This window comes from Camelus dromedarius, chromosome 29 (genome assembly GCF_036321535.1).
Source record: "Camelus dromedarius isolate mCamDro1 chromosome 29, mCamDro1.pat, whole genome shotgun sequence".
Lineage (NCBI taxonomy): Eukaryota > Metazoa > Chordata > Mammalia > Artiodactyla > Camelidae > Camelus > Camelus dromedarius.
This window is the reverse complement of record NC_087464.1, coordinates 18,118,516-18,145,716: the sequence shown is the minus strand read 5'-3', so window position 1 is coordinate 18,145,716 and position 27,201 is coordinate 18,118,516. Positions and strand designations below refer to the sequence as shown.

Genomic DNA, 27,201 nt, shown 5'->3' with positions numbered 1-27,201 from the left:
CACGCGCCGGTAGCCCCGGCACTGCAGCGGCCGCAGGATGGCCGAGGTAAGCGCGGCGCCCCCTCAGGGCGCGGGGCGGGGCGGGGCGACCGGGAACGCCGCTCGGTTCCCGGGCGGGTCGGTACCTGGGGTCGCGCCTGAGGCCACCTCCCCGAGGCCACCTGCGCGGCGGCGGCGGCGGCGGCGCGGCCCTTCCCCGGGGCAGGGCGTGAGGGAGCGTCTCTGAGGCGAGGAGGGCCCGTGGGGGCGCGCAGACCCGTCGCCTCCCGGCGTCCCAGAGCCGCCCGACGCGCTCACGGTGCGCGACCCGGGCTGGCGGGCCAGGGCGGGTCCCCGGCGCCCCCGGGGTGGCCTCGGCGCGTCGATAGTGCGGGGTCGGGAGAGACTGGGCGGCCGTCTTGCCGTGCTCGGGCTGCGGCGTCTGCTCCCCGCACTTCTTCCCGCCCCCTCAGCAGCACCTAAGTCCCAGGACTTTGGGACTAACTGCTTTTACCTCAGAAGGAATTAAACATCTGATATTTAAAAGTGACCGTTTTTCTACCTAGATTTTGTTTCCGGAGAACTGAGCGTGCGGAGAATTGCTGAGACAGGCGAGGGGTAGTGACGGGGGGCTCCTGCCCAGGGGGCGGGGGGGGGGGGGCAAATCTTTTGCACAAAACTGCAAATGAAGACGCAGACAGGTCGGGTCAGGCAGCTTCCGGGACAGAACAGCGTGGAGGTTGCAAGGTCAGGCTTTTTTAATGAACGTTACAGCTGACCTGCCCGGTCGGGCGCGGAGTAGTTCCGCGCGGGGGGTTTCCCGCTGGGTCAGACCGTCCTGGGAATTGGGTTAAGGCTCTAGTGCTTCCGCGTGGGAGGCACAGAGTGGGCTCTGGCCACTTGAGGAAGGGCTGGCTGCAGGTGACAGGAGTGGACTGGGCTGCGGAGCTGGCGGCGGTGCCGACGAAGCGCTTGGGCTCGGCGCTGCCTGCAAGCGCCCGGCGGCCGGGCCGCGCGTCCCGGGTTTGAACTCTGGCCACACTCGGCTTTCCGGCCCGTGGGCGCCGCGCTCGCTCGCTTCCCGAGCGCCCGGGCGGCGGTGGAGCAGGGGACCGGGAGCCGCGGGGCGGAGGAGGAGGCCGCGGCATGGTCCCCGCTGCCCCTCGGGCGCCGCCGGCCAGACCCCAGCCCCACCGGCGGCCTGGCTTTGCATAAGCTCCTAAGGATTTGTCAGCCAGATGTGACAAGATTGTCGAGCGGCGAGTGAAGGAGGAGATCTGATATTAATCAGTGCATAGCTCGGAGCCAAACTTTCTCAAATGCGGTGTAGAAACATGTTCTTCTCATTTAAGGCATCTTTGTGGCTGCGGGGCTGCCACCGGTCTGACTTTGACAGTTAAATGGAATGCCAACTAGCAGCCTTAATTGTATGAGTAAAATTGTGTGTGTGTTGTTGAGGGGAGGATCAGACACTCTAAGGCTCAGTAATGTCCCCTAGTTTTATGGCCGTGCTCACCGCAGTCCTCTGAAGACAGGGCATTTAAATCCGGCCAGACGCCTGGTCGCAGCCAGGCCTCTGCTGTTAACACTTAAGGGGCCTAAAAGAGGCCCCACTGGTGTCCTGGGAATCCCTGTCAGGGAGTGTGTGTGTGTGTGTGTGTGTGTGTGTGTGTGTGTGTGTGTGTGTGTGTAGGAGAAAACATGTGTTACTACAGCTTTGAGCCCAAGGAGCAACAATTTTTTAAAAATATATTCTCATCAAAGCAGCAAAGATTTGGGTTTGACAGTACATGAATTGAAAAACAGCATTTAGCAGATCATTTTTTTTCTTGTGTCCTTTCATTCCTTGTTTGTTATTTTAATTTGCTACTGGATTTCATAGGATCTTTTCATAAGACTCTTAGTTGCAAATACGTGCTTAGGTGTTAAAAATTTGTTCAGTGATAAATATACTGGCTTCTCAATTATCCCCAAATCTCTTGATGTGTATTATTAAAACTTCATTAAAATTGAGCGTCAAAATAAAAATTTTGTACATGTAAAAGAATATTACTTCAAATGTTACAAATTGTCCAGGATTTGATTTTTGCTTTAAATAGGTGTGAAAGGATAACTACCACTTTTACTAAAATAAAATTTTAATAAATAACTTTATCCTTTTGGGCATACCTGAAAGAATAAGATGTGACTCATCATTTGATTTCTTATCTAATTTGCTAACCTTAATATCACCAAGATAGTATTACTATTTCAACTCAGCTGTTAGTTGAACATGTTCCTGTTATAGCTAAATGCTGAGAAGTGGTGAAATCTTCACTTAGCACAAGTACTGTCCATACTTTGGGAATTCGTAACTGTGTTCAGACGTCTGCATAATTTAATTTGGAACGTCATCTGTACCCATAGATCCTATTCCCTTCAGAATAGTAAGGATTTAGTGACATGCTCCTTCAGTCAGAGAGAGAGAGAGTGGTTAGTTTGAAATGGTTATTTGGCCGTTGATATCTACTGGAATGTGAAACAATGGTCTGTTTGCTCTGGTTGTAATTCACACTAGAAATGTTAACCAAAATGAAGTAATTGCAGTGGAGGCATAAGGTTTACATAGAGGGCTATTTTTTATTTTATTTTATTTTATTTATTTTTTTATTTTTACATCTCTCCGGTGCTGCAGTCAGGCCTGGGTCCCAGGCCCATATCCACATTCTGTACCTCAGAATCATCAGCTTGGAAAAAAGGACAAACCAACCCACTGGGTGAGAAAAACCATATAGGTTTCCCTGTGGAACAAATAATAATTGTTCTTTAAGCATACACTTATTATTTATGAATGCCTGGGGATAAATATAAATGGGAAAACATTCTGAGAGTTCAGTTTGTTCGTGAAACTAAACCGCAGCATACGGAGTGAGGGGCATGAGTGTCTTTTAGCTTTTGTATATGGCTTTAGAAGTTATTTTGACAGTGGCCATTAAAGAGTTGCCCTGAAGGTTCCACAAGGTAAATTACTTGCAGGAGGAGCGTGCTTTACCCCAGGGTGAATTTTCACCTCTACAGATGTCATTTAGAATGAGTTACTTTTGTCAGAAACAGCCCTGTTTTAAAAGAACTAGATATACCCTAGCTAAGGTGAAATCTCAGTGCTGAGCCATCCATCTTTTTGGTATCTAAGATCAAGATTTAAAGAGTCAATAAATTTTTTAAATTACTTTATTCTGAGTAGTCTATAGATTTTTAAATTTTATTTTAGAATTTTTTGATGACTTATCTGTAAGATGTTAAAGATAACTGATTCTGCACAGAGGGGCATCTGGAAAGGCTTTTTTTCCCCTTTTAAATGGATTTCCACCTGAAAACCTTATTTCCTCTTATTTTGTCATTTTTTGAAGCCCTTTTTACTAATTCTGGAAATTCCAAGTTCTGGTGTGGCCCCATTTCTCTATTCAGACACATGCTTATTTTTATCCAGAAAGGGTGGGTCTGAACAGAGCAGACCTGCTTCACCAGGGTCCAATTTGGGACCTTCTCAAACTTATCATAGTTATAGGCAAACAGTCCACACACAGATTCCTTCTTGTAAACCAGCCTAATGTATCACAGAAAGACTCTGCCTTGTGGGGTTGATAATTTCACCCAGCTAATGTGAGAGAAAAGAGAGATGGACAAATGGACAAAGACAAAATATTGTGAAGACCAGGTCCAAACAGCCTGTGTGGAGGGAAATGGTTGTCTCAGGTAACCTTAAGTGAGGCTGCTAACTGTTTTTCGTAGAGTTATATTAGTTTGATTCCTCTTACAGATTATTTGTGTGATCCTTCAGTACACACTGACACAAACATCAAGATTATTTTCCGGCTCTATGTCAGCTTCCAGAAGCATTGTCGTTGTTCTGTCGTCGTCTGATTATTTCTTTCATTGTTCATTATAAAGATAAAATTTTTATACAGACACTTCTGTTTCATGATATACCATGCTGAATGTTAAGGCAGTGATCAGGATGGCATAATTAAGTCTGATCTTTTCTTTTTAAAAACTTCATTTGGAAAATCTACGGGGTTTTTTTACACTTAGTTTTTGAAATCTAGTTCTAAGTCCCAAAAAGAAATGTTTGCAAAGTTTTACTTAATGATGTTCGTAATCTCATTGTTATTGTGTGTTAGCTTGTAGTGGTGAAATTGCATTGTTTCTGTAACTAGCCACCTTTGTTAAAATTATCCTAAAGTGTAAATGCCTTTTTTGTTTTGGCTTTTACTTTTTTCCTAAGGCTGATTGTTGTGTCCAGAAGCTCCCTGCATGTGCAGTTACATCCTTACTTTTTTTTTTTGTTATCAAGGGTTTCTGAAGATTACAACTGAGGTCTCCCAAACTTACATTATAAAGGAAAAAATGTATCTGTATCATTTATGTATCTGTATAGTTTGTTGTTAGCTTTTTTAAAGAAGAAATATTTGGTTTGGTTGCTAAGGTAATATTTGCATATTTTTCAACTTTTTATGTTTTCTGTTTTTAGAACTAATAATTTTAAGAAAAAAGGCACAGCTGTTAAATTATTTTGGCACAGAGTTTATACTTTGATTTATAGAGATCAAAAGAACAAGTATTTTCCCCATCACCCTCTTTGAACTAACCAGCAAGAGAACACTATAAGCGTGTCATGCGTACTTTCTGCTCACAGGTAGACTTGGCCCAACATCTGTTCCCTGAGTTCTACTTCCCACCTGCCCTTTCTCTGTCAGACCCCCTTCTCCACGCTCTTAGTATTCTTTGGCCTCTTTTCGTCCCCATTCTTGCAGTGAGAAACCAGATCCCGTCAATTCTCCTTTAGTGTCATTTTTATATTGCAAATGCTACCTACTTGGTTTCTGAGGCTTCCCAGGTTCCTCTTTCAACCATGCTCATAGTAAACAGTGTCTTCCCATTGTTCAGAACCCTGATAGTTCCATGAACCCAAGAGAGAGACTCGTGGATGCCCATCTGGACAGCCCACCCTCACCCTATTTTGCCTTTCTAGCTCTCACTGCCCATGACAGAAACCTGTGCTCTGTGGCCCAGGTTCCTGGGCTTGACACATATGTGCAGAGTGAGCCTTCTTTATGCCTAGGACTGCGGTGTTGTATGCACTGCTGAGAGCATGCCTGCTGCCTTCTGGAAGAAGTCTCCTCTGGCCTCTACATAACATTACTCTCCATTTATGTTGTCTTACTCAAAACTAAAATTTTGGGGAGAGATAGAGTCTTGATTTATCTTTTTTTTTTCACTTTTGATTATAGAGAATTTCAAACAAAATTAGAATAGTTCAATGAAGCTTGATGTTATGTGCTTGGGGATTCAACAATGATGATCTGTGGGCCAGTCCTGTTTCGTCTATTTTCCCTGCCTGTTCCCCTCACAATTGCCCAACACTGGACTCCTTTGAAACAAATCCTGGGCATTCATATAATTTCATTCATAAATATTTAAATATGTAGCTCTAAAATCAAAGGCTCTATTTTAGAACAAAAACAATATATCTGTATCACCTAAAAAATTAACAATTCATTCTTTAATGTCATTAAATTTCTAGGGTTCAAATTTATTCTGTTGTCCTGTAAACTTTATATTACCATTGGTTTGTTCAAATCAGGATCCAGATATGGTCCGTGAAGTATGTCTCTTAATCTGTAGGTTTACACTTTACTTTTTTCTTTGCAATTTATCTATTGAAAAAGCTAGGTCATTTGTTTTATAGAGTACTCCCCAGTCTGGATTTTGGTGATTGCTTCCTCGTGATAACGTTTAAACATTCCTCTATCCCCTGTACCAAAGGGCCGAATATGATTCAGATTTGAACTTCTGGGAGCAAGAACACCTCGTATGTAGAAGTATGTATCCTTCCATGCAGAGGCAAGTGACATGGTTATTGTCTTTTTCATTAAGAATTTCAGTATGCTGGTGTTCTAATTCTTCACTTATTCACTGGAATATTTCTGTAAAGGGAATCTTTGTCTCATCAGTGATTTGGTTGCCCTGAAGTACAATTTGTATAAAAAAGAATACACGCTTGATTCTTTCCCTTTGTTAACCAGTTTTTGGTTCCGTAGCATCCTCTAAAGGTAGCCAGTGAGTTTTGCATCTGTTTTTAGTATCTTTTGAATTGCTAAATTTCAATATAGTGAACAACTCACACTAATTTTTGGCAGATCATATTCAGCAATTCTTGACGTATCAAGATATATGACTTTTCTTCCCCGATGAAGCCATGTGCTTCCCTGGAGCAGACACTGGAAATTCCTCATCTTTACATCTCCCTGAGGCTCCCCACAGTTATCCGTACATGGTAGATGCTTTAGAAACAACTACAACAACGAACCCCCCAAAAACAATTTGTTAAATAAATTGATTTCATTTTGTTAAACTACTAATGGAAGATGATGGCATGATGAACACCTGATCCATGTGTATTTCTCCAGTCCAGTGCCACCAGCAGCAGATAAGCTGCCTCTCACGAAAGACCTCATGGGTTTTCGTCTCCCTTCATCCCAGTTGTCCTGGGACATCTGGTAAATGATGATACTGTTTTCAGGATCCTAGTTATACCTCTGTGGGTTTGCGTTTGTTAGAAAAACAGTGAAAAACTTAAAAATAAAAAATAAGAGAAGCTAGAGGAAAAACTGAGAGGAGAGAGCAAAAAAAAAAAGAAAGAAAGAAAAAGCCAATTCTAGTAAGAGAAGTGAGAACTACAAAATGTGTGTAAGAGGCAGAGATAGAGCAGCTCCAAGGAGCAGTGGGGTAGAGACCTTCCACTCTTGAATGAAGCATTTTCCTGAACCAGGTAGTCTAGCCCTGCACACAGAGAGAATGGGAATGACAAATTCACTGTAGATGAACAGAAATCAAATCCTCTGTCCGAGCTTAGGGTGGCCCAGCCACTTTAGAAAATGTGTTGTGCTATAGATTGTCTTGTATGTAGATCTTGTATATATCAAAAAACTGGTACGCACTGCAGGTTTCTAGGTCTCAAACATATTAAAAGCAATTTTCTATATTCGACATTTAAAAATACAGCTTGGAAAAACTTGAAACATTTTCATTCTAAAGATCAGTGACTTTTAAAAAGTGATTTGTGATTTAGCATACTGGGTCCTTTGATTTCAAGTTGGGGGATTCTGATTCTTACAACTGAGAATCTGGCATAGCCTTAGAATCTCACACTTAAGAGAGGACCACAGGCTCTAAACTTGCCCTCAGTGATCTGTAGTTAGCGATTTTTCACGTAATTTTTTTGTGACCCGCTTCACAGTCAGTAGGAAGATCAGCGTGTTAATTAGGGACTGCATTTGGCTGCTAGTAAAAGGCTCCTAAATAATAGTTGCCATCTTTTCTGCTGAGCCATCCTTAGGGCGTGACTTATCGTTGGCCTCATGGTTGCAGCCTTGAGGTCCAGCCATCGTGTTCGCATTCCAAAAAGGAGGAAGGAGGAAAGGCAAAAACGTCCCCCAGCTGAGTTAGCTCCTGTTTGTAAGGAGCTTTCTGTAAAGCTCCACCCAACAACTTCTACTTGTACACGTTGATCAGTGCTTGGTCACCTGGCCACCAAAGGAGATGTGAAAATTATTTAAAGTTCCTTTACCAAGGCAGATCGGGCAACAGAATATTGGATGGGCATCTGTAATTAGTAAGCATGGGGAAGCTCTCTCAATGATTCATTCATTGTTCTCTCAGTACCAGTGGAAGGCTTACCAAGTATCAGACCCAGTGCTGGTCACTAGGTGTTGGTTTGGAGTTTCAATTGTTTTGTTGCCTCTTTCAGAAATAATTCATTGTGGAGCATCTTGTATGGAAGTTTTTATCATAGGTATTTAATTAGCTTTGTCTGTGCAGAGTCAGACGGACAGAACCCAGAGGATCTAAGATCCTACATGTTGTAGGCCTGGTAGCAACAACTACCTAATTGGTCTTTTCAGCTTTCCATCTGTATGTCCTCATTAATATGGCTAATAGGCCTCTGAGGTAGGCAGGAACAGATATCCAGCCCATTTTATAGTCAAAGACTCCAAGGCATGGAGCTGAAGGTTATATGCCTAACAGGAAGGAAGACACAGGTTGCCTGAGGCCAATGGCACATTTTACTACATCCCAGTCAAAGATGCTCAGTGCGATAAGGGGAAAGGAGTTCAGGCTCCCTAGCTTTGCATCCAGAGGTGTCATTTTAACAGGCAGATCATATTAGTTTCATACTTTTTTTTCAAAGGCTCACTGTTAGAACAAAATTTGTTTTCCTTGGCCTCCCCTACAAAATCCTATGCAGAGTGCTCTCTGTCACCTTTCTCACCCCTGTTTTCTACCGTTAACCTTGCTAACTCTGCTCCAGCTACACTGGCCCATTTTTTGGTCCCTGAACACTCTAGCCTCTTTTGTGCCTCAGAGCCTTTGTACGTGCTCTGCCCTCTGCCTAAAACACACCTTCAGTCTCTGGTTCTTCACTAGCTCCTTGCTCTCCTTTGGGACTCAGTTCAAGTGTCACCTCCTCAAAAGCCTTTGGTGATGACTCTATCTAAAAGGTACTTTCTTACTCCTACCCCTGCCTTTCCATGCCACCCGGGAAAATTACTTAGCAGAGCTTTCTGCTTATGCTTAGTTCTTTCACAGCACTTGCCTTATTTTGAGAAGGTATTGTTTGTGTGTTTACTTGTTTATTCTGTCTCTCTCCATTTTCTAGAATACAAGTTCCGTGAGGGCAGGGAACTCATCATTTTTGTTCAACACTTTAATCCCCAGAGTAAACCCCCAGAGTTTAGGATGCCTGGCTCATAAATGGTCAGTAAACATTTATTCAATGAATGAGGTTTCCTTACCATGTGGAACTTTAATATCCTTATCTGCAGAATGTGGATGATAATGTCCAACTCTCAGAGTTGCTGTTGAAATTAAATAAAATCGTAAATACAAATGCAGTTAGTACCAAATGTTGATATTTCAAGATATAATCTACCCCCAGTATCTAAATTTGAGACCATCCTCATAGCCGATAAGTTCCTCAGCTTCCTCATCTATAAAATGGGGATGGTAATACCTACTTCCCAGCATGGTGGTAAGAAATGAGGTGACACATGGGTATTGCTTACTGCAAAGCCTCACATATAATACATAACCCATAAACATCACGAACTACATGACCTTGGACAAAGTACAAATCTTCCATAAATTTAAGTTTCCTGAGAATGAGTCCCTCCTCACAGTGATACAGCGAGGATTGAATGAGATCACCTAATACATACAGATGCCCCATGTGGGAGGGCAGATGCTGGAAGAATAGCTAGTCTCACCATCAGACTCAGAACTGTCCAGTAGGGCTTTCTGTGATGATACAAGTGTTTTCATCTCTGCTGTCCAGAATAGTCACTAGCCACATGTGGCTCCTGAGCACTTGAAACGTGACTAGAATGACCAAAGAACTGATTATTTTATTTTATTCGTATTTAAATAGCCACGTGTGGCTAGTGGCTATTGTATTGGACAAGGCAGACTAAGTGACTTGAACCTACAAAGCTACCTGTCTGGTATATGCATTTGGATTTTGTTCCTGAGCCAGATAACAAATGACTCCCCTCAAAGCATCAATACCCTGAATCTGGAAACCCCAAAAGTCCTCTGTAATTTTTCTATTCCCACCTTCCATCTGGTCCCCCAAGAATATCCCCCTGGATTTATCTTCAGTGATATGAAAATATTTGCATGTACTAGAGATGCAAACAGCTTTGAAGTGAACAGGTTTTAGTTTTAAGCTCGATAATTCAAATCCCATCAAAGGCCTGCACTGTCCAGCAGTGGATATCTCTGCACCTACCCCACTGTGTGCCTGGGCTGGCCGCTGCTAGGAGTTCAAGTCAGCATCTCCTGACAAGAGGTCCATGGCAGCATCTCCCCAAGCTGAAGACAGGTCATGGGTGTCTGGGAGATGAAATGGGACCCTCAAATTTACCTAAAAACTAGGTCATAACTTTCCATCCCAAGACTGCAGATAACTGAATCATCCATCCCATACTATGTGTGTCAGTAATTCCTGGGTGAATGAATGAGCGAATGATAGTTACAGAATAGCAAACCAGAATTTTGAATGTTGATTTGTAGCACATCAAAGTGACTAATAACAATTCGGAAATAGTCTGATTAAAATGAGTGCGTAAAAAGCAATAATCATGTCTTGATGAGTTCAGAATGTTGCAAACATCTGCTTTATGTTTCTGAAGAATGGAACAAGTATCAGGATTCTAAAAGAAAGGATGTACATTTTAAAAGTTTTCCATTTTGATTTACATGAGTACTTTTCGTCCTGTAATTAGAATTTTTTGGTTTGATTTCATTTTAGAAGTTTTAATTTGTCTTTAGATAATGGTGCCATAATTTTACTACACTGTGGAATTCTGAGATGCGTGGAAAAACCAAAGGGCTTTAATATTGGAAGTTTTCTTAGACACTGTAATTAGCTTTTTTAGTTCATAAATAATTCCTCTGAGATTTATTTCCATAGATGTTTAATGAGCTTTATTAAGCCTTATTCAAATAGGTTCATATAGAACCATATGAATGTTTCTTATAAAGCAGCATTTATACATTGGAATTACAGATAAAACTGCTTTAAATTCGGTCCCTAAACTAGAAGCTGCTAAAACTCAATAGTCAGGTTAGATCAGTGGGTCTCAGCTGGGGGCAGTTTTGCCCCCAGGGGCATTTGACAACGTCTGGAGTCATTTTTGGTTTTCACAACTGGGGAAGGGGGAGGTGTTACTGTGGCATCTGGTGGGTAGAAGCCAGGGATTCTACTTTTCATCCTACAATACACAGGACAGCCCCCCACCACAAAGAATTACCAAACTCAAAATGTCTATAATGCTGAAGTTGAGAAATCCTGAGTCAGGTGTCAAGAGATGCAGAAAAAAGTGAGTTTCAACCTTAAGGCTATGAAACGCACTTGGAATTGTTCCCTCTGTAGTTTTGCTGTGCTGGACCTGAGATAGTGTCACTCAGTGTTTCCTGAGGGCTCTGTATGAGTGAGAGCCTTCTGAGCAGACTCTTTAGGGGATAGAGGAAGTATGAGCTCAAGGACATCTTTCTCTGATTCAAGCAGGTCCTATTGTCCAAATAAATGAAATGTGAATTCGCTTTGTATAGTTCTAAAAATCTTGTTTTTAAAAAGTGGATGGCATCTTGAGGGACTTAATCCAAAATAAGAACTTTTCTCCTTTTAAAAATTTACTTTAAAGCAGTCATATATTTATAGAATGTGGGTGGTGAAATATTTCGGAGGCTTAGTACTGAGCGTGCTGGTCGCTGTTGAGAATATTGTTGATTGGTTCACCTGTGAGCTGGAGTTCAGCGAGTTGCAGGGAAGTTTGAGAAGCTGGGCAACATAGGTGCTCTTTTAGATTTTGACCGTATGTGATAGAAATTGACCATTACTTGTTTTTATCCTCTAGTCAAGATAACTATGATTATGTGTATAGGTATGTAGATGTGTGCATTTATACATTTAATTCATTTGTGTATGTATATACAAGTAGAAATTCTATAACCAAAAAGTAAAATAATTTGTGGCATTAGAACAGTATTTCTCAATCTTTTTTTTTTCATTATCCACCATCTCTAAAGGGACTTTAGAAATTTTTTCCTAATTGTGCCTCTCCCAGTGAAATTTTAGTATCACACTGTATACTATCTGTTTTTGTATATGTGTACTTTATACATAAAAAGAGTGGAACAATTTTCACCCTTTGGGGATTCACCGGATGGGAATCATGCATTATTAGAGTGAGAGAGTGTTGTGATCATCTGGAGTTCTTTGTGTTATATTGTATGACTTTACAAAGAGCAAAACCCTTTTCCCCTGTATTTCCTGTTTTTTGATAGCCTCTTGAAGGGATTAGGTAGCATTGTTGCTCTCTGCTGCACACTTCAGTTATGAAGAGTGCTATTCTTTCACCTGAAAAATCTGTCTACTTGTACTGTTCAAGCCCATTGTAATCCAAAAGAAATTATAGATAACAGTCAAGTCATGTAAATGTTAAGCAAGGTCACTGATTTTTTAAGATCTTCATTTTGGTTTTTTTAGAACACTTCTAGATTCACAGAAAAAAAAAAATGAAAGAAAACTACAGAGATATCCCATATACTCCCTGCCACCACATATGCATAGCGTCCCCTATTAACATCCCTCACCGGAGGATACAGTTGTTAACAATTGATGAACCTACATTGACATGTCATAATTACCCAAAGTCCATGGTTTAACCTTAGGGTTCACTCTTGGTGTTGTATATCCTACAGGTTTGGACAAATGTACAATGACATGTTACTGTCATTATAGTATCGTAGAGTACTTTCACTGCCCTAAAAGTCCTGTGTTCTACCTATTCATCCTCCCACCCCCATTAAACCCCTGGCAGCCACTGATCTTTTTACTGTCTTCATATTTTTGCCTTTCCCATAATGTCATATAGTTGGAATCATGCAGTATATAGACTTTTCAGGTTGGCTTCTTTCATTTAGTAATATGCATTTAAGTTTCCTCCATGTTTTTCATGGTTTGCTAGCACATGTCTTTTTTGTGCTGAATAGTATTTCATTATTTGAGTATACACAGTATTTATCCATTTGCCTACTGACGGACATCTTGGTTGCTTGCAAATTTTGGAACTTACAAATAAAGCTGCTATAACGATCCATGTGCATGTTTGTGTGGGCGTAGGTTTTCAACTCCCTTAAGTAAATACCAAGGGGCACAATTACTGGATTGTATGGGAAGAGTGGGTTTAGTTTTGTAAGAAACAACCAATCTGTCTTCCAAAGTGGCTTTACTATTTTGCATTCTCACCAGCAATGATGAGATTTCTGTTGCTTTGCATCCTTACCCCCATTTGATATTGGTCAGTGTTCTAGATTTTGACCATTCTAACAGACATGTAGTGGGCTGATTTTTTAAAATAATATTTTTATCAAAATATAATTCACATACCATAAAATTCACTCCTATAAAGTGAGGAACAGAGTGGTTTCACTATATTCATTGAGTTGTGCAACCATCACTGCTATCTAATTTTAGAACATTTCATCACCTCAAAAAAAAAACTGTGGTCAAAATTTAAAACATCTGTGCTTCAAAGGATAACATGAAGAAAGTGAAAAGGTAATCCAAGGATTGGAGAAAATACTTGCAAATCTTTAACTGGTAAGGAACTTGTACCTAGAATATATAAACAATTCTCATAACTCAGTACTAAAAGGGCAACCCAATTTAAAAATAGGCAAAGGATCTGAATAGACATACAGATGTCCATCGGGCACATGAAATGATACTGAATACCATTAGCCACCAGGGAAATGCAAATTAAAACCTCTGTAAGGTACCACTTCATACCCAGTAGGATAACAACAATAAAAAAGACAAACAATAACTGTTGTTCGTGAGGATATGGAGAAATCGGAACCCTCATACATTGGTGGTCAGAGTATAAACTTTGAAAAGTAGTTTGGGAGTTTCTCAAAAAGTTAGACATAGAGTTACCATATGATCCAGCAGTTCTACTCCTAAGAGTATATTCCGAAGAAATGGAAACATATTCCACCATAAACTTGTGCATGGGGTTCCTTTTGGGATTAATGAAAATATTCTAAAATTAGATTGTGATGCTGATTGCACAACTCTGTGAATATACAAAAAATCATTTAACTCTCTACTTTAAATGGGTGAATTGTATGATACATGAACTCTATCTCAATTTAAAGCTGTTTTCAAAAATGATAAAAAGAAACAGGAAAAGAATACCCCGTTGCCCCCTACTGCCACCCATTAGCAGTCACTCCTCATCCCTACCTGCTCCCCACAACCCTGGGAGCCAGTTGTGTGCTTTGTGCCTCTGTGGATTGGCCTCTTCTTGACATTTCATGTAAGTGGAATCATTCAACCTATGACTTTCTGTACTTGGCTTCTTTCATCAGTGTAGTATTTTCAGGGTTCATCTACAATGTAGCATGTTGTAGTACTTCATTCTTTCTTATTGCCTAATAATATCCTGTTGTATGGACATACCACATTTTGTTTATCCATTCAACTGATGGACATTGGGATTGTTTCCATTTTAGGGTTATTATAAATAATGCTGCTTTTAGCATTCAGGTACAAATTTTGTGTGTACATATATTTCCAGTTCTCTTGGGCTTATACCTAGGAGTGGAATTGTTGGGTTATATGGTAACTGTGTGCAAATCAGCCAGACTGTTTTCCAAAGCGGCTGCACCATTTTACAATCCCACCAGCAACTGCTTTTTAAATGAAGACTAGTTGTATACTCTTTAAAGTGTCCTAGGCCAGATTCCCCTCTTCCCTGTCCCCACACAAGGCCACATAGTCCCTTAATCGGCACATGGAGGTTTAAACTCTTAGTTGTAGGGCTTTTTCATTCACTCCAAACACGCACGCACTCCCCAGCATCAAGACTCTTGAATCATATGGATTCCACCCAGAGGCTCTTCCCGGGAATCTCACTGACAGAGCTCCTGTGGGAGCTTTTTCTCTTTAATAATAGATTACTTTCCTCAGGCCTCTATCCCCTTTTGAGAAATTCATCTTAAAAATATGTGTGAAGCTTTGTTCTTAATACTAGAACTTTGTTGACACATACATCTCTATTTTCTGTTTCAGCTGTAAATTTGCACACTCCACACCCCCACGCCACACCTGCCACTTTGACCTGCAACTGGGCATCAGTGCACGGCTTGTCCAGCCTATGTCTTTCTGTCAGTCACATGGTCCAGTGCGTGGAGTCAGGGAATCATCCTCAGCATGATCAACCATTTCATGACCTCAAACCTGTTTTGATATTCAGCCTCTGCCTTTTGGGGGGCAGGGGGTGGCAGGTAACAAATTACACATGTGCATTAGTCTTAGTTCTGATCGTTCTCGCATTTACTTGTTCCAAGGCAGCCTGTATGTACCTTTCAAGGTTGCTGCTCTGGTCGAGATTTAGTGAGAATGTGACTCTTGTTCACCCATTCTATGTCCTTAATAACAAGCAGGATATTTCCTTCCAACTTGTAATCTTTTCTTACAAAAAGTTCTGGTGTTTTAGCCTATTCTCGCATGCAGAATATCTGTGTAGAGTATTCCCTGTCTCCAGATCTGGGGCCAGCTTTTCCTCTTTCCAGGATACAATATACATATCTGGGCCTGGCACAGAATAGGCACACATCATTCAGTGAACATTGCTCAGTAGAGGAATATGTTTTGTTCTGTAAATGTGATGTGTGTTCCACGCATCACTAACATGCCCAGGTATCCCTGTGTTCTCTTTTGCAGGCTATCGGCTGCACTCTGAACTGTAGTTGCCAAAGCTTCAAACCAGGGAAAATAAACCACCGTCAGTGTGAGCAGTGCAGACATGGATGGGTGGCCCACGGTAACTTTATTTCTCCCCATCTCTTGGCCTGTAGTGTTCCCTCTAAATAACTTGTAGTTATTCAGGAATGGATTTAATATCTAAGAATGACAACTAACATTTATAAGTTACTGCTGTGTGCCAGGTAACGGACTAAGAGCTTTATCTCTTTGAATCTTAACAATTCTATGTAAGTGTCTATTAACCTCCTTCCGAAGATGTAGAAAATAGTGCTTCAGTGCTGTCATTCTGCAATGATAGAAATGTTCTGTGCTAATACAGTAGCCTCTAGCCCACAGTTGCTCAGTAAAAAACAGAATGCTCAGTTAAATGAGAATTTTGCATAAATTATAAATAATTATTAGCCTAAGTATATCCTAATGACTATTTTTGGCTTAACTATATCCCACTATTCATTGTTTATCTGAAATTTATATTCAGATTTAACAGGAGCATCCTGTATTTTTAGGTACTAAACCTGACAACCCTACACTAGCTACATGTGACAACTCAGTACTTGAAATGTGACTAGTACAACAGGAAAACTGAATTTTTAATTTTATTTAATGTTAACTTAAATCTAAATTTGGCCAGCTAAATGTGGCTGATGGCTGTTGCATTGGATAGCATAGAGTTCAGTGGTTTAACTTTCCAAGTGGCAGACGAGGACTCAAACCCAGATCTGTTGGATTCCCAAGTTCAGGTTCTTCCCTAGACCCCGTGCTTCCTGATTTTTTGTTCTCTTGATTGTGCATCTGCCACCTTTGTTTTTACCCCTTTTCCTTGCATCTTCCCTACTTGTGGCCATTTTACTCCTTGGGCATGCCACAGGAAAGGGAGAAAAGAAGACTCTCAGGCTAGTCCGTTTTATTTTAGAAGTTCCTGTGAGTAACTTGGAACCAGATAGCTATTAAGATTATTAATTGTCTGCATATTTGTGGTTTTTCTATTGGAACAGATAACTGAGAGTTAGCTCTAGCCTACTTCCTGTGCAGTGTTTCTCTTGAAAGTAGAATCTTGAACAATGTTATTTCTTCAATTTGATTTTTCAGCTCTAAGTAAGTTGAGGATCCCTGCTGTGTATCCAGCAAGCCAGGTGGAGATTGTCCAGTCCAATGTGGTGTTTGATATTAGCAGCCTCATGCTGTATGGGACCCAGGCCATCCCTGTTCGCCTGAAAATCCTACTGGACCGACTCTTCAGTGTATTAAAGCAAGATGAGGTCCTCCAGATTCTCCATGCCTTGGACTGGACCCTTCAGGATTACATCCGTGGATACGTGCTGCAGGTATGGGGACCGTGGGCACAGTTCTCCTAGAATGTCTTCTGAAACTCATGTCCGTGGAACAGATGTAACCCAGTTGCCTATATAATGCTACAGCCATTGGTGGTCATCCTTCCTTTTAATAGTTTTTCTAATGGCTTAAGCCCTACCTCATATTCTGGGAGAAATCCAGCTCTTTCCTCAAGGTATCTGTGAAAGCTAGGATGTGAGAGCATTACATACTCTCTGATTTGGGTTCCACTCAGCCGGCTCTTCCACAGTCATTTGCCCCATCCTCGGTGCTACCTCCATTTCTCTTATTATCTCCAGACCGTCTACTGACACAAGACATCATCTGTTTCAGATTTTACTGAGGGTTTGGGGATGAGGAAGGGAACTTACATTGCAGAACGGCACAGCAAACAGCTACAATTTCATGCCACACCTTCCTGTTCTTTAAAGCCTTCTGGCGTCCATCGCACTGCTGATTTTCCCTCCTAGGCTCCATCATCTTGTGACATTTCTGTGTGCGTGCTCTTGCCCGTTCTCTCTCTCTCTCCCCCCCTACTTCTCTTTCGGCCTCTTGCCTGTTCTCTGCGTCTCTCCATCATTCCATGCCTTTCATCCCTTCTCTCATCTCTTTCCTACGTGGAGTAGTTTTATTTCTTTTTCTGTACCATGCTGGGGGGATGGGGAGGGGTGAGGCCTTAATGCTAAGTATCCAGAGAGGCTATCAAGGCATTTTCACAAGCAAAGAACATATTTCCTGGTATGAATTATATCATCTCTCTGACATATGAAACAGCTGCAGCATTTTCTTCCTTGCCACTACACTAGAAAATGTCAGCTAACTTTGGTAAAAATTTCAATGAAACCGGGGGATGAATGTATTTCTAAGACTAACATACATTTCAGTCTGACTCAGATGGGCCATATCATTAAAACAAACACGGATAACAACCATTTGTTGACTTAGACCCTCTTCCAGTAATCTCATGAGGTAGGTAGATTAACCCCATTTTCCAGTTGGAAAACCAGAGGCTGAGTGCTTCTAAATCTTGCTGAAGTGGCTCAACTCATATGTGGCAGACCCAGAATTTGAACCCACTTCTTTCTAACTCTTTTAATGCCCCAGTCTTCCTGTGGAAACATGTTTGCTCACCTTGCAATCAGGACCCCCAGCAGGCTAGAAACCACCTTTTATGTAGAGCAGCATTATGATCTTACATTATGACATAGATCAATATTTAATGATCCTAATAATCTTGCTTTCTAGTGTTAGGATTAAAAATATGGAATCAATTACCTTGAACCTCTAGCACATGAAAAATTTATGATGTTACATTCCTCATCATCTTCAGAACTCTTACATGCACTGTAAAAAATCTCAGTAGGCCATCAAATACATGTTCTGTGATAAAATATTTATTGTAGTTTTGGGAAAAGTTAGGCCTTGCTAGAGTTTGAAAGATCTCCAACACTCCAGTGTAATTACAGCTCTGCTTTGTGAACACAGGCAATAGATCAATACAGGTTCATTTGTTTTTTGATGTTAGCTGCTTGGGGAAGATTATTAAACTTGCAATGAATAAATACTTGAGCTGTGTCTAGGCCTGATTGCCCCATCTATACTCTTTAGATAAAGAAGTTACTGTTGTTCAAATGATACATATTTTAATTTTAGTGGAGGAAAATTATTATGCCTAATGCAAGACAACCAATTGGTTTGAAATAAGATGGAAAATAATCACCAATTTCCCTTAGGCTTGAGTGATATAATTTTATCTCTCTCTTTTGGACCACTGCTTACATTTGTGCAGTTTATTCTCTGCACCGAGTTTCTGTCCTAGGGGAGAAGGGTGAGTGGGGGCTGAATTCAACAAGCCCTGTGCTTACAGGGGTGTCTTTTTCTAACATGCAAGAAAGTGCTCTCTGTTGCTAGTGGAGGCCCTGACCACATACATGACTCCTTTCTAAGAGAAAAGGGTAAGGAATAGTAAATTGATTGCACTTTTAAATCCTGGTTCGGGTTTAGGATGCGTCAGGAAAGGTGCTGGATCACTGGAGCATCATGACCAGCGAGGAGGAGGTAGCCACCCTGCAGCAGTTCCTCCGTTTTGGGGAGACCAAGTCCATAGTTGAACTCATGGCGATTCAAGAGAAAGAAGAGCAGTCCGTCGTCATCCCGCCTTCGACAGCAAACGTCGATATCCGGGCTTTCATCGAGAGCTGCAGCCACAGAAGCGCCAGCCTCCCGGCCCCTGTGGACAAAGGAAACCCCAGCAGTATACACCCCTTTGAGAACTTCATAAACAACATGACTTTCATGCTGCCTTTCCAGTTCTTCAACCCTGTGCCTCCCGCACTGATAGGGTCACTGCCCGAACCATATGTGCTGGAGCAGGGTCAGGACCAGAGTCAGGACCCCAAACAGGAAATCCACGGACCTTTCCCCGACAGCAGCTTCTTAACTTCCAGGTCCACTCCATTTCAGGTTGAAAAAGAGCAGTGTCTAAACTGTCCAGATGCTGTTACTAAAAAGGAAGATAACGCCCATTTAAGTGACTCCAGCTCATACAACATCGTCACAAAGCTAGAAAGGGCACAGCTGTCCCCCGAGGCCAAAGTGAAGTCTGAGAGGAGCAGCCTCGGCACGAAGAAGGGCCGGGTGTTCTGCACAGCGTGCGAGAAGACCTTCTACGACAAAGGCACCCTCAAGATCCACTACAACGCCGTCCACCTGAAGATCAAGCACAAGTGCACCATTGAAGGCTGCAACATGGTGTTCAGCTCCCTGAGGAGCCGGAACCGCCACAGCGCCAACCCCAACCCCCGGCTGCACATGCCGATGAACAGAAATAACAGGGACAAAGATCTGAGGAACAGCCTGAACCTGGCCGCCTCTGAGAGCTACAGGCGCCCGGGTTTCAGGGTGACTTCTCCAGACTGTCGGCCTCTCCCTGGCTACACTGGTTCAGGGGAGGATTCCAGGAGCCAACCAGCCTTCCCAAGTATCGGGCAAAACGGGGTTCTTTTTCCCAACCTGAAGACTGTCCAGCCGGTCCTTCCTTTCTACCGCAGTCCGGCCACTCCAGCTGAGCTGGCAAACACACCTGGGATGCTGCCTTCCCTCCCCCTGTTGTCCTCTTCAATCCCAGAACAGCTGGTTTCCAATGAAATGCCATTTGATGCCCTTCCGAAGAAGAAATCCCGAAAGTCCAGTATGCCCATCAAAATAGAGAAGGAGTCCGTGGAGGTAGCTGACGAGAAGAGGCACACTCTCAGCTCAGATGAAGACATGCCCCTGCAGGTGGTCAGTGAAGATGAGCTGGAGGCCTGCAGTCCCCAATCAGACAGAGTCCCCGAGGAGCAGCACACGCCGTCAGGAAGTTTAGGGAAGCCTTGCCCTGAAGGAGAGAGGCCCTGCCATCTCAAACCGGTGTTGGAGTCCAGTGGAGCCATCTTCCGAACCCCCGAGCAGGCCACACACAACTTGGAGAGGGAGACTGAGCACACGTCGGTGCTGACCGTGGTGCCCCGGGATGGGGAGGAGGATGGCCGTGAACCTTACCTCACACCTGGGGTGGAGCCCTGTGTTCCTTTTTCTGACTACATCAAACTGCAGCAGCGCCTCCTGGCCGGGGGACTCTTCAGTGCTTTGTCCAACCGAGGAATGGCTTTTCCTTGTTTTGAAGATCCCAAAGAGCTGGAGCACATGGGTCAGCACGCATTATCGAGGCAGAAGGAGGAAAATCGCTTCCAGTGTGACATCTGCAAGAAGACCTTTAAAAATGCTTGTGGTGTGAAAATGCATCACAAGAACATGCACGCCAAAGAAACGCATGTGTGCACAGTGGAGGGCTGTAAGGCCACGTTCCCTTCCCGCAGGAGCAGAGACAGGTAAGACATCTAGTGGCAATCATTTCTTCCAAGGCAGTGATTCTTAAACTTTAACATGCATCTGAATCACCTGGTGGGTTGTTGAAACAGACTGCTGAGCCCTACCCCTAAAATTTCTGCTTCAGTAGATCTGGGACGAGATGTGAGAGTTTGCATTTCAAAATTCCCAGGTGACAATGATGCTGTTCCAGGGACCATAGATTGAGAAACTGTGTTCTGTAGATCCACATTCCTGAATTTTCAGTTCCAAAATTTAAATTCATTTGGCCACAAAACTGACCTGAAATGATCTGAGGCTATTTTATTGTTTTTAATTCTCCCTTTGTGTGGGTTTTTATATATATTCCGTACAGAAATATCAATGGATTTACTATGGGGACATTAACATGATATTACCGTATATTCATCATTCTGCCTTTCTAAAGTCTGAGAAAGTCTGAATTCAGGAACACATCTGGCCCCAGGGGTTTGGGATAAGGGGTCATGAACTAGTGCACACATTAGGAGGGAACTTTTAAAATTAGGATTGTAGTTTCTCAAAATTTGTCAGATTTTAATTTTATTCTATGAAGTCCACTGAATGAAATATTTTCTTTGATTTCTAGTTGACCACTATGTTTAAAAAGAAAGAATAACTGCCTGATGGAAGGTTTTTCAAATATTAAGATATCAAAGAATAAAGGCAATTAGCAGGTTATTTCAGGGTCTGTGATGTGTGGCTGAAAGATGAGAAGTGTGTCAGTGCTGGGTTTTCATGAGCCCCACACACAGAGTCAAGCTGTTTACAAAGTGCCTGGGTGTAGAGTATAACTCATCACTCTGGGGGCATAGCACTGGCGTTACCACCTTGCCTGTGCTTTTCTTGATGAACTTGAGTCTCACAACCCTTCTTCAGGTCACCTTCCTCCCAAGCCCATAAAGGGAAGAGGAAGCATACCAAAAGATGACCCCAGGAGGCTTTGAGGAGAGGACCAGAGCTCTCTGATGAAACACAGCATTATAGATGCTAAGTGGTTCACAGAATATTGAAATGTTACATTTGCTCAGACAAGCTTGACTTGAAGCAGCTCAACACCACCATCACCTTAGTCCAAATTGTAGTGCCTGATTTATTAAGGGGATGGAAATGTATAGACTCCCACACACATTCCTGAACGGGGCTCATAAGAACACCCTCATTGTCTTGAGCAAAGAGGATGGAGCAAGGGTGATATTAGTTAAAATTCCTGTCTTCTGTAGCTGGAAGTTGCACCAAAGCACCAGGATACCCTAATTAGTGAACCAGTCCTCCTCCACCCTCCTCCAAAAGGAGTGTTTGTTCATGAATAAGCTGTTATTATAAAGAAGAGATCATCATATTGGTCAGCTTATCCTTGATCACTATGATACTGTTCTGACCTACACTGTCTACTAAGTTAGAAGGCATATTGAATTTAAGCTACTATTTTATTTTACATTTATTTTTCATGTATTTAATATTTTCTGACCTATTTGTGATACAACCCTCCCCCTCCACCATAGGAAAGCATCTTGCATTCTAATTGTAAAACCACTAATTCTAGTAGTCTAGAACTTGGGCTGCATTTTCCTGGGAATCTGTGGTTAAAATGATACCATGTTAAACAGGACTTGGTGCACAGGCCTGGGTCCACCACCATTTTTCTGAGTCAGAGATGAGAATTGCATCTCTATAAGGATAACTAACTTCCTCTCCTCAAGCCGCCACTGCTGCCAACAGCAGTTACTAGGACCCATCAGGAAGGGACCTTGGGTACTTATTTAGCCAACAAATATTGAAGAACCTTTTGGATTAGGTGCTCTGGACACAGCCCCTGCCCACGAAGGCCAGTGTGGGAGACAGACCAGTAAACAGATGATTACAGCTGAACGTGGTGGCCACTAGACGTGACGGTAAAATACAGGCTGTTGTGGGCGCATGGGAGGACACCTGACCAGACTCTCTGAGAAGTTAGGGACGGATTTCTGAAAGGAGATATGTTTAAACCAGCGGCCCTGAAATGCTTTGGTCTCACAGCTGCTTTACAAATTCTTAAAACCTGAGGACCTGCGAGAGCTTTTGTCTATTTGGGTTTATCCCCATCAATGTTTACTGTATTAGAAATTAAAACAAAAAAATTTACATGTATCACATCACTTAAAGTAATAATCCTATTATTTATGTTAACATAATGTTTTTATGAAAAATAACTGCATTTCCCAGAACAAAAACTTAGGAAGTAGCTTTGTTTTACATTTTTCCAAGTATCTTTTAGTGTCTGGCTTAATATAAGACAACTCGATTCTCATATCAGCTTCTTCTGTATTCAGTCTGCTCCATGTAGTCTCTGGAGAACTCTATACTAGTGAGAGAATGAAACTGAAAGAGGGAAATAATGTCTCAGTGGCTTTTTTTTTTGAGGGGAGAGGTAATTAGGTTTACTTATTTATTTATTTTTAGAGGAGGTATTGGGGATTGAACCCAGGACCTCGTGTATGCTAAGCATGTGCTCTACCAGTTGAGCTATACCCTTCCCACTGTCTCAGTATTTTTATGAAATGAGTTTTGACTTGACAGACATCCTGAAAGGATCTCAGGGACCGCTAGGGGTGCCCAGACCACACTTTGAAAACCACTGGTCTCAACTAATCTAAATAGTCAGAAACCGAACAGAAGAATGGGACAGGGAGGTAGAGATTGAAGGGAAGAAATGCAGACATGGGCAGCAGGCATAGCATTAGCAAAGTCCTGGAGGCAGAAAGCCTGACACATGGTCCACAGGGTTTTTGCAGCTGTGGTGGTTGGTGGTCTTAGGGACATGGCACCTCAGGAAATTCATCTAGCTCTCTGAGAATGGTTAAGGAGGAGAGAGGGGAGCTCACGGTTTAGCTCTTGATGTTCATGGGGTACTGGGGATTTGAGCCCAGAGGTTTGTTTTGTTGCATCAGGGATCTTTCTGTACAAGGTTCCAGTAAATGTATTTGTCTCACTTTTTTTTGACCACTTGTATGTAGTAGTAGAACCTATATGTCAGCCTAGTGTCTGGTTTTCTGCCGAGACATACCTGCCCCTTCAGCCCAGGATGCTGACATAATCACAGGGCAGAGCCGCAGTTGTGAAGAGCTACTTGCAAAGTGGGTGATCCGGAAGTATAATTCTGATTATGTCACAAAAAAGAATGTATAAGCGGATAAAAAAGAGAAGTTGAGTAATAAATTTTATACATTTTATGAGTAACACCCCCCATATGTCTTTGGAGATATAGAAGAGAAAATTCGATTCTTTGTTATTTTGTTGAGGGGGGTTTTCCCAGTTTGACCCTGGCATGCATTCTCATCTCATTGGGAAAGGTATTTTCCTGTCCGGAATAATTCTCCAGTCACCTTTAGGACTGTACCCCTTTGTAAGGGCTGTTTTTGCTCGTCAGAACTTAGGGGATCTTTGAGCAAGGCCAACATTTATTAACAAGTTACATCCAAATGATATCTTAGGAGTAAACGGCATGTGTCATAATGGATACTCATTATCTGCCCTTCAGGAGTAATCATTGGGTGGACGATTGGCGGTATGCTCACAGTGCTGCATCTGCAAAATACCTGTCTGGTATATAGTGAAATGTTGCAAATATGAACTAAATTCAGCACACGCACACCAGGTGCATGCGTGCACACACACATACACCCTCACGCACACATGTACTATTTCTAGCCAGTCAGATTTTCACACCCATAGAATTTCTGTGGTGATATGCATACAAATGCTCTAGACCATATGCAAGCCACATAGGAACTTCTGAATTTTCTGGTAGCCACATTAAAGAAGTAAAAAGAAACAGGTAAAACAAGTTTTAGTAACATTTTATTTCAGTCTATCCAAAATACTATCATTTCAACATAATGACACTAGCCACATTGTAGGTGCTCAGTAGCCATTGATGAGTAGCTATCACAGTGGACAGTGCAGCTCCAGAAGATAATAATTCCCAGTTTCATTGAAATGAAGTCCTCTGCTTAGTTCCTACTGTTTGTGACCAGTTTTCTTCTGGGATCTCCTGGTTCCAGTGTACCAGTTGAATTGGCCTAACTGAAGTGGTCTAGTCATTCTCTAAAGATGAGGTATAAGAAGTTACATGTCAATCAGATTGTGGACATTGAAGAGAACTACATACTCTGTCGACTTCCCTGGTCAAATGCTAACTTGTGACAGGCGGTAGACCGCAGCGGGCAGTGTCCACTACACACACATTGTGTCCCGAGTCCTCAGTATCACCTCTCCCATGCTGCGGGTTTTCCTGCTCCCTGCCCAGTGTCACTCTACTCAGAATGACACCTGTCTTTAAAGCAACCAAACAACAGTCCATTGCTAATCATCTTTTCACTCTTGTAGACACAGTTCAAACCTAAACCTCCACCAAAAAGTGCTGACCCCAGAAGCACTGGAGAGCGGTGAAGACCATTTCCGTGCAGCCTACCTTCTGAAAGACGTGGCCAAGGAGGCCTATCAGGATGTGGCTTTCACACCACAAGCCTCCCAGACATCTGTCATCTTCAAGGGAACAAGTCGGATGAGCAGTCTGGTTTACCCGATAGCCCAAGTCCACAGCGCCGGCCTGGAGAGCTACAACTCTGGTCCGCCAAGCGAGGGCACTGTCCTGGATTTGAGTACTACCTCAAGCATGAAGTCAGAGAGCAGCAGCCATTCCTCCTGGGACTCAGATGGGGCAAGCGAGGAGGGCGCCATGCTCATGGAGGACAGCGATGGGAACTGTGACGGGCCGAGCCTGGCCCCCGGGGAAGATGACTATCCCATCTGCGTCCTGATGGAGAAGGCCGACCGGAGCCTCGCCAGCCTGCCTTCTGGGTTGCCCATCACGTGTCACCTCTGCCAAAAGACATACAGTAATAAAGGGACCTTCAGGGCCCACTACAAAACCGTGCACCTCCGCCAGCTCCACAAATGCAAAGTCCCAGGCTGCAACACGATGTTCTCGTCTGTGCGCAGTCGAAACAGACACAGCCAGAATCCCAACCTGCACAAAAGCCTGGCCTCCTCTCCACATCACCTCCAGTAACAAGGTGGTGTACCACATTTGCTCAGATAACCGTTTGTCACAATTCAGGAATAAAATAGTCCAAAGAAATGTTTCTAACTCTGTCGAATACCATTTGGGGCAAGCCAGGCAAAGAATATTTGAGTTGACTATGGCCTTCTACAGCAGGATGAGCAAAAGATAAGCCTTGTGGGAAGTTGTCACTGGGGCAGCGTTTCCTATTATTTTTCTTACCCCAAGAGGTTTTTCACTGACATAACAAAAGCTTGCAGAAACGGAGTTTTTTTCCAGATCTGTTTACACATTCCCTGGGAGAGCTCCAGGTCTGCACATTGACAACAGGGGCCCAGGACCTAAGGGCGGCTTGAAGTGAGGCTTGTTGTATTAAGGGCCAATCAAGTGTCTTAGGGAAACAAACTTGTCACCATAGGTGACACCAGAAGCCAGTCCCAAAGATCACTTTTTCCAGTTCCTGCTTTAATGAGTCTGAAATCCTGGCTCGAGTTTGGGAAAAATGACTATTTGAGATTATTCCCTCCGTTTCAAGTGGAGAATTGCTTCTCCCCACCCCCCAGTCTCTCATGTGTTACTCCAGGGAGTTCTCAGAGGAAGCAGGTTGGCCTCTAATACATAGGAACATGGATGTTAGTTCTTGTCTGTAACACGTGTTCAAGAAGTTAAGGGAGAAATACTTCATGCACTTAAAAATAGTGGTCTTCAATTTAATTTAAAATAAGTCTGATAATATTTAATTTGTGTTTATGTTATGTGAGTATTTGGGGTGAGTATTTGAGGCATGTCAGTGTGACCTCTGGGTCTCTGCTCAAAAGCAGAACGCGTGACAGCCTAAGTTCAAAACCACTGCCCATTTTCGTTTGGTGAACTTCAGAGTCTGTTCATTTAGATCCCCCGTGGAACGAATGCAGGTCTGGCAGGACCGTTTGTATATAGTCAGCCAAAGCGTTTAGAGAACACGGTTCTGATGGTGGTTGTGCATTTTCAGTATCACTGGATCCCTCAGTCTTCACCCTTTTATAAATGTGTAAGATTAGAATGAACTTTCGAATTTAAATGGTAGAGAGAAAAATAGGACATTATTGCCATACTGTATGTCTTAATATTTAACTTATTCTAAAATATATCCTGCACCATTATACACATTTGCTGTTGTAAGAAAGGAGCTTAATCGGTCCTGTGAAAGGAGACCATCTCCTGAAATTCAGCATTTACAATACCCTACAAGCCCACAGGAGGGAAAAAGAAATTGATTTTGTTTTAAGACTTAAAGTTAACCACCTTTTAAACTCAAGGTTGGTTTCAGTAATGAAAAATATCCTTAAAGAGAATGGGGGGGGGGGTTAAAAGAGATATTATTCCTCTGCCCCAAAGGTGGAAAATGCCAATAATGCTGTTACTGATTATTTCAAAATTTTTAAAAAAATAAATGTGACAACTTAAAACTTGTCTCTGCTTAAAGTGAGATATATCGTTCAACTGTTTTGTTACCCAGCTGTTTAGTATTCCAGTTTCCTGAAAGCGGAAAAATTTGTATACAAATGAATTTTCTATGATTTAATAAAATATATGACACACTTTTTGT

The 27,201-nt window shown here is 42.4% G+C and overlaps 1 protein-coding gene across 1 annotated transcript; it reads left to right on the top strand.

Annotated features, from left to right (window-relative positions):
• BNC1 (basonuclin zinc finger protein 1) lies at window positions 1-27,201 on the top strand. The gene is made up of 5 exons (XM_031440669.2): window positions 1-46; window positions 15,311-15,410; window positions 16,442-16,677; window positions 18,689-20,553; window positions 24,938-27,201. Exons 1-5 carry the CDS (start codon window positions 38-40, stop codon window positions 25,620-25,622), a joined length of 2,895 nt encoding a protein of 964 aa, XP_031296529.2. The 5' UTR covers window positions 1-37; the 3' UTR covers window positions 25,623-27,201.

Bases quoted from the DNA above. Each gene is read 5' to 3' on its own strand.
- BNC1 (XM_031440669.2), top strand. The intron at 15,411-16,441 runs GTAACTTTATTT...TTGATTTTTCAG, and splicing joins ACATGGATGGGTGGCCCACG to CTCTAAGTAAGTTGAGGATC. The intron at 16,678-18,688 runs GTATGGGGACCG...GTTCGGGTTTAG, and splicing joins TCCGTGGATACGTGCTGCAG to GATGCGTCAGGAAAGGTGCT.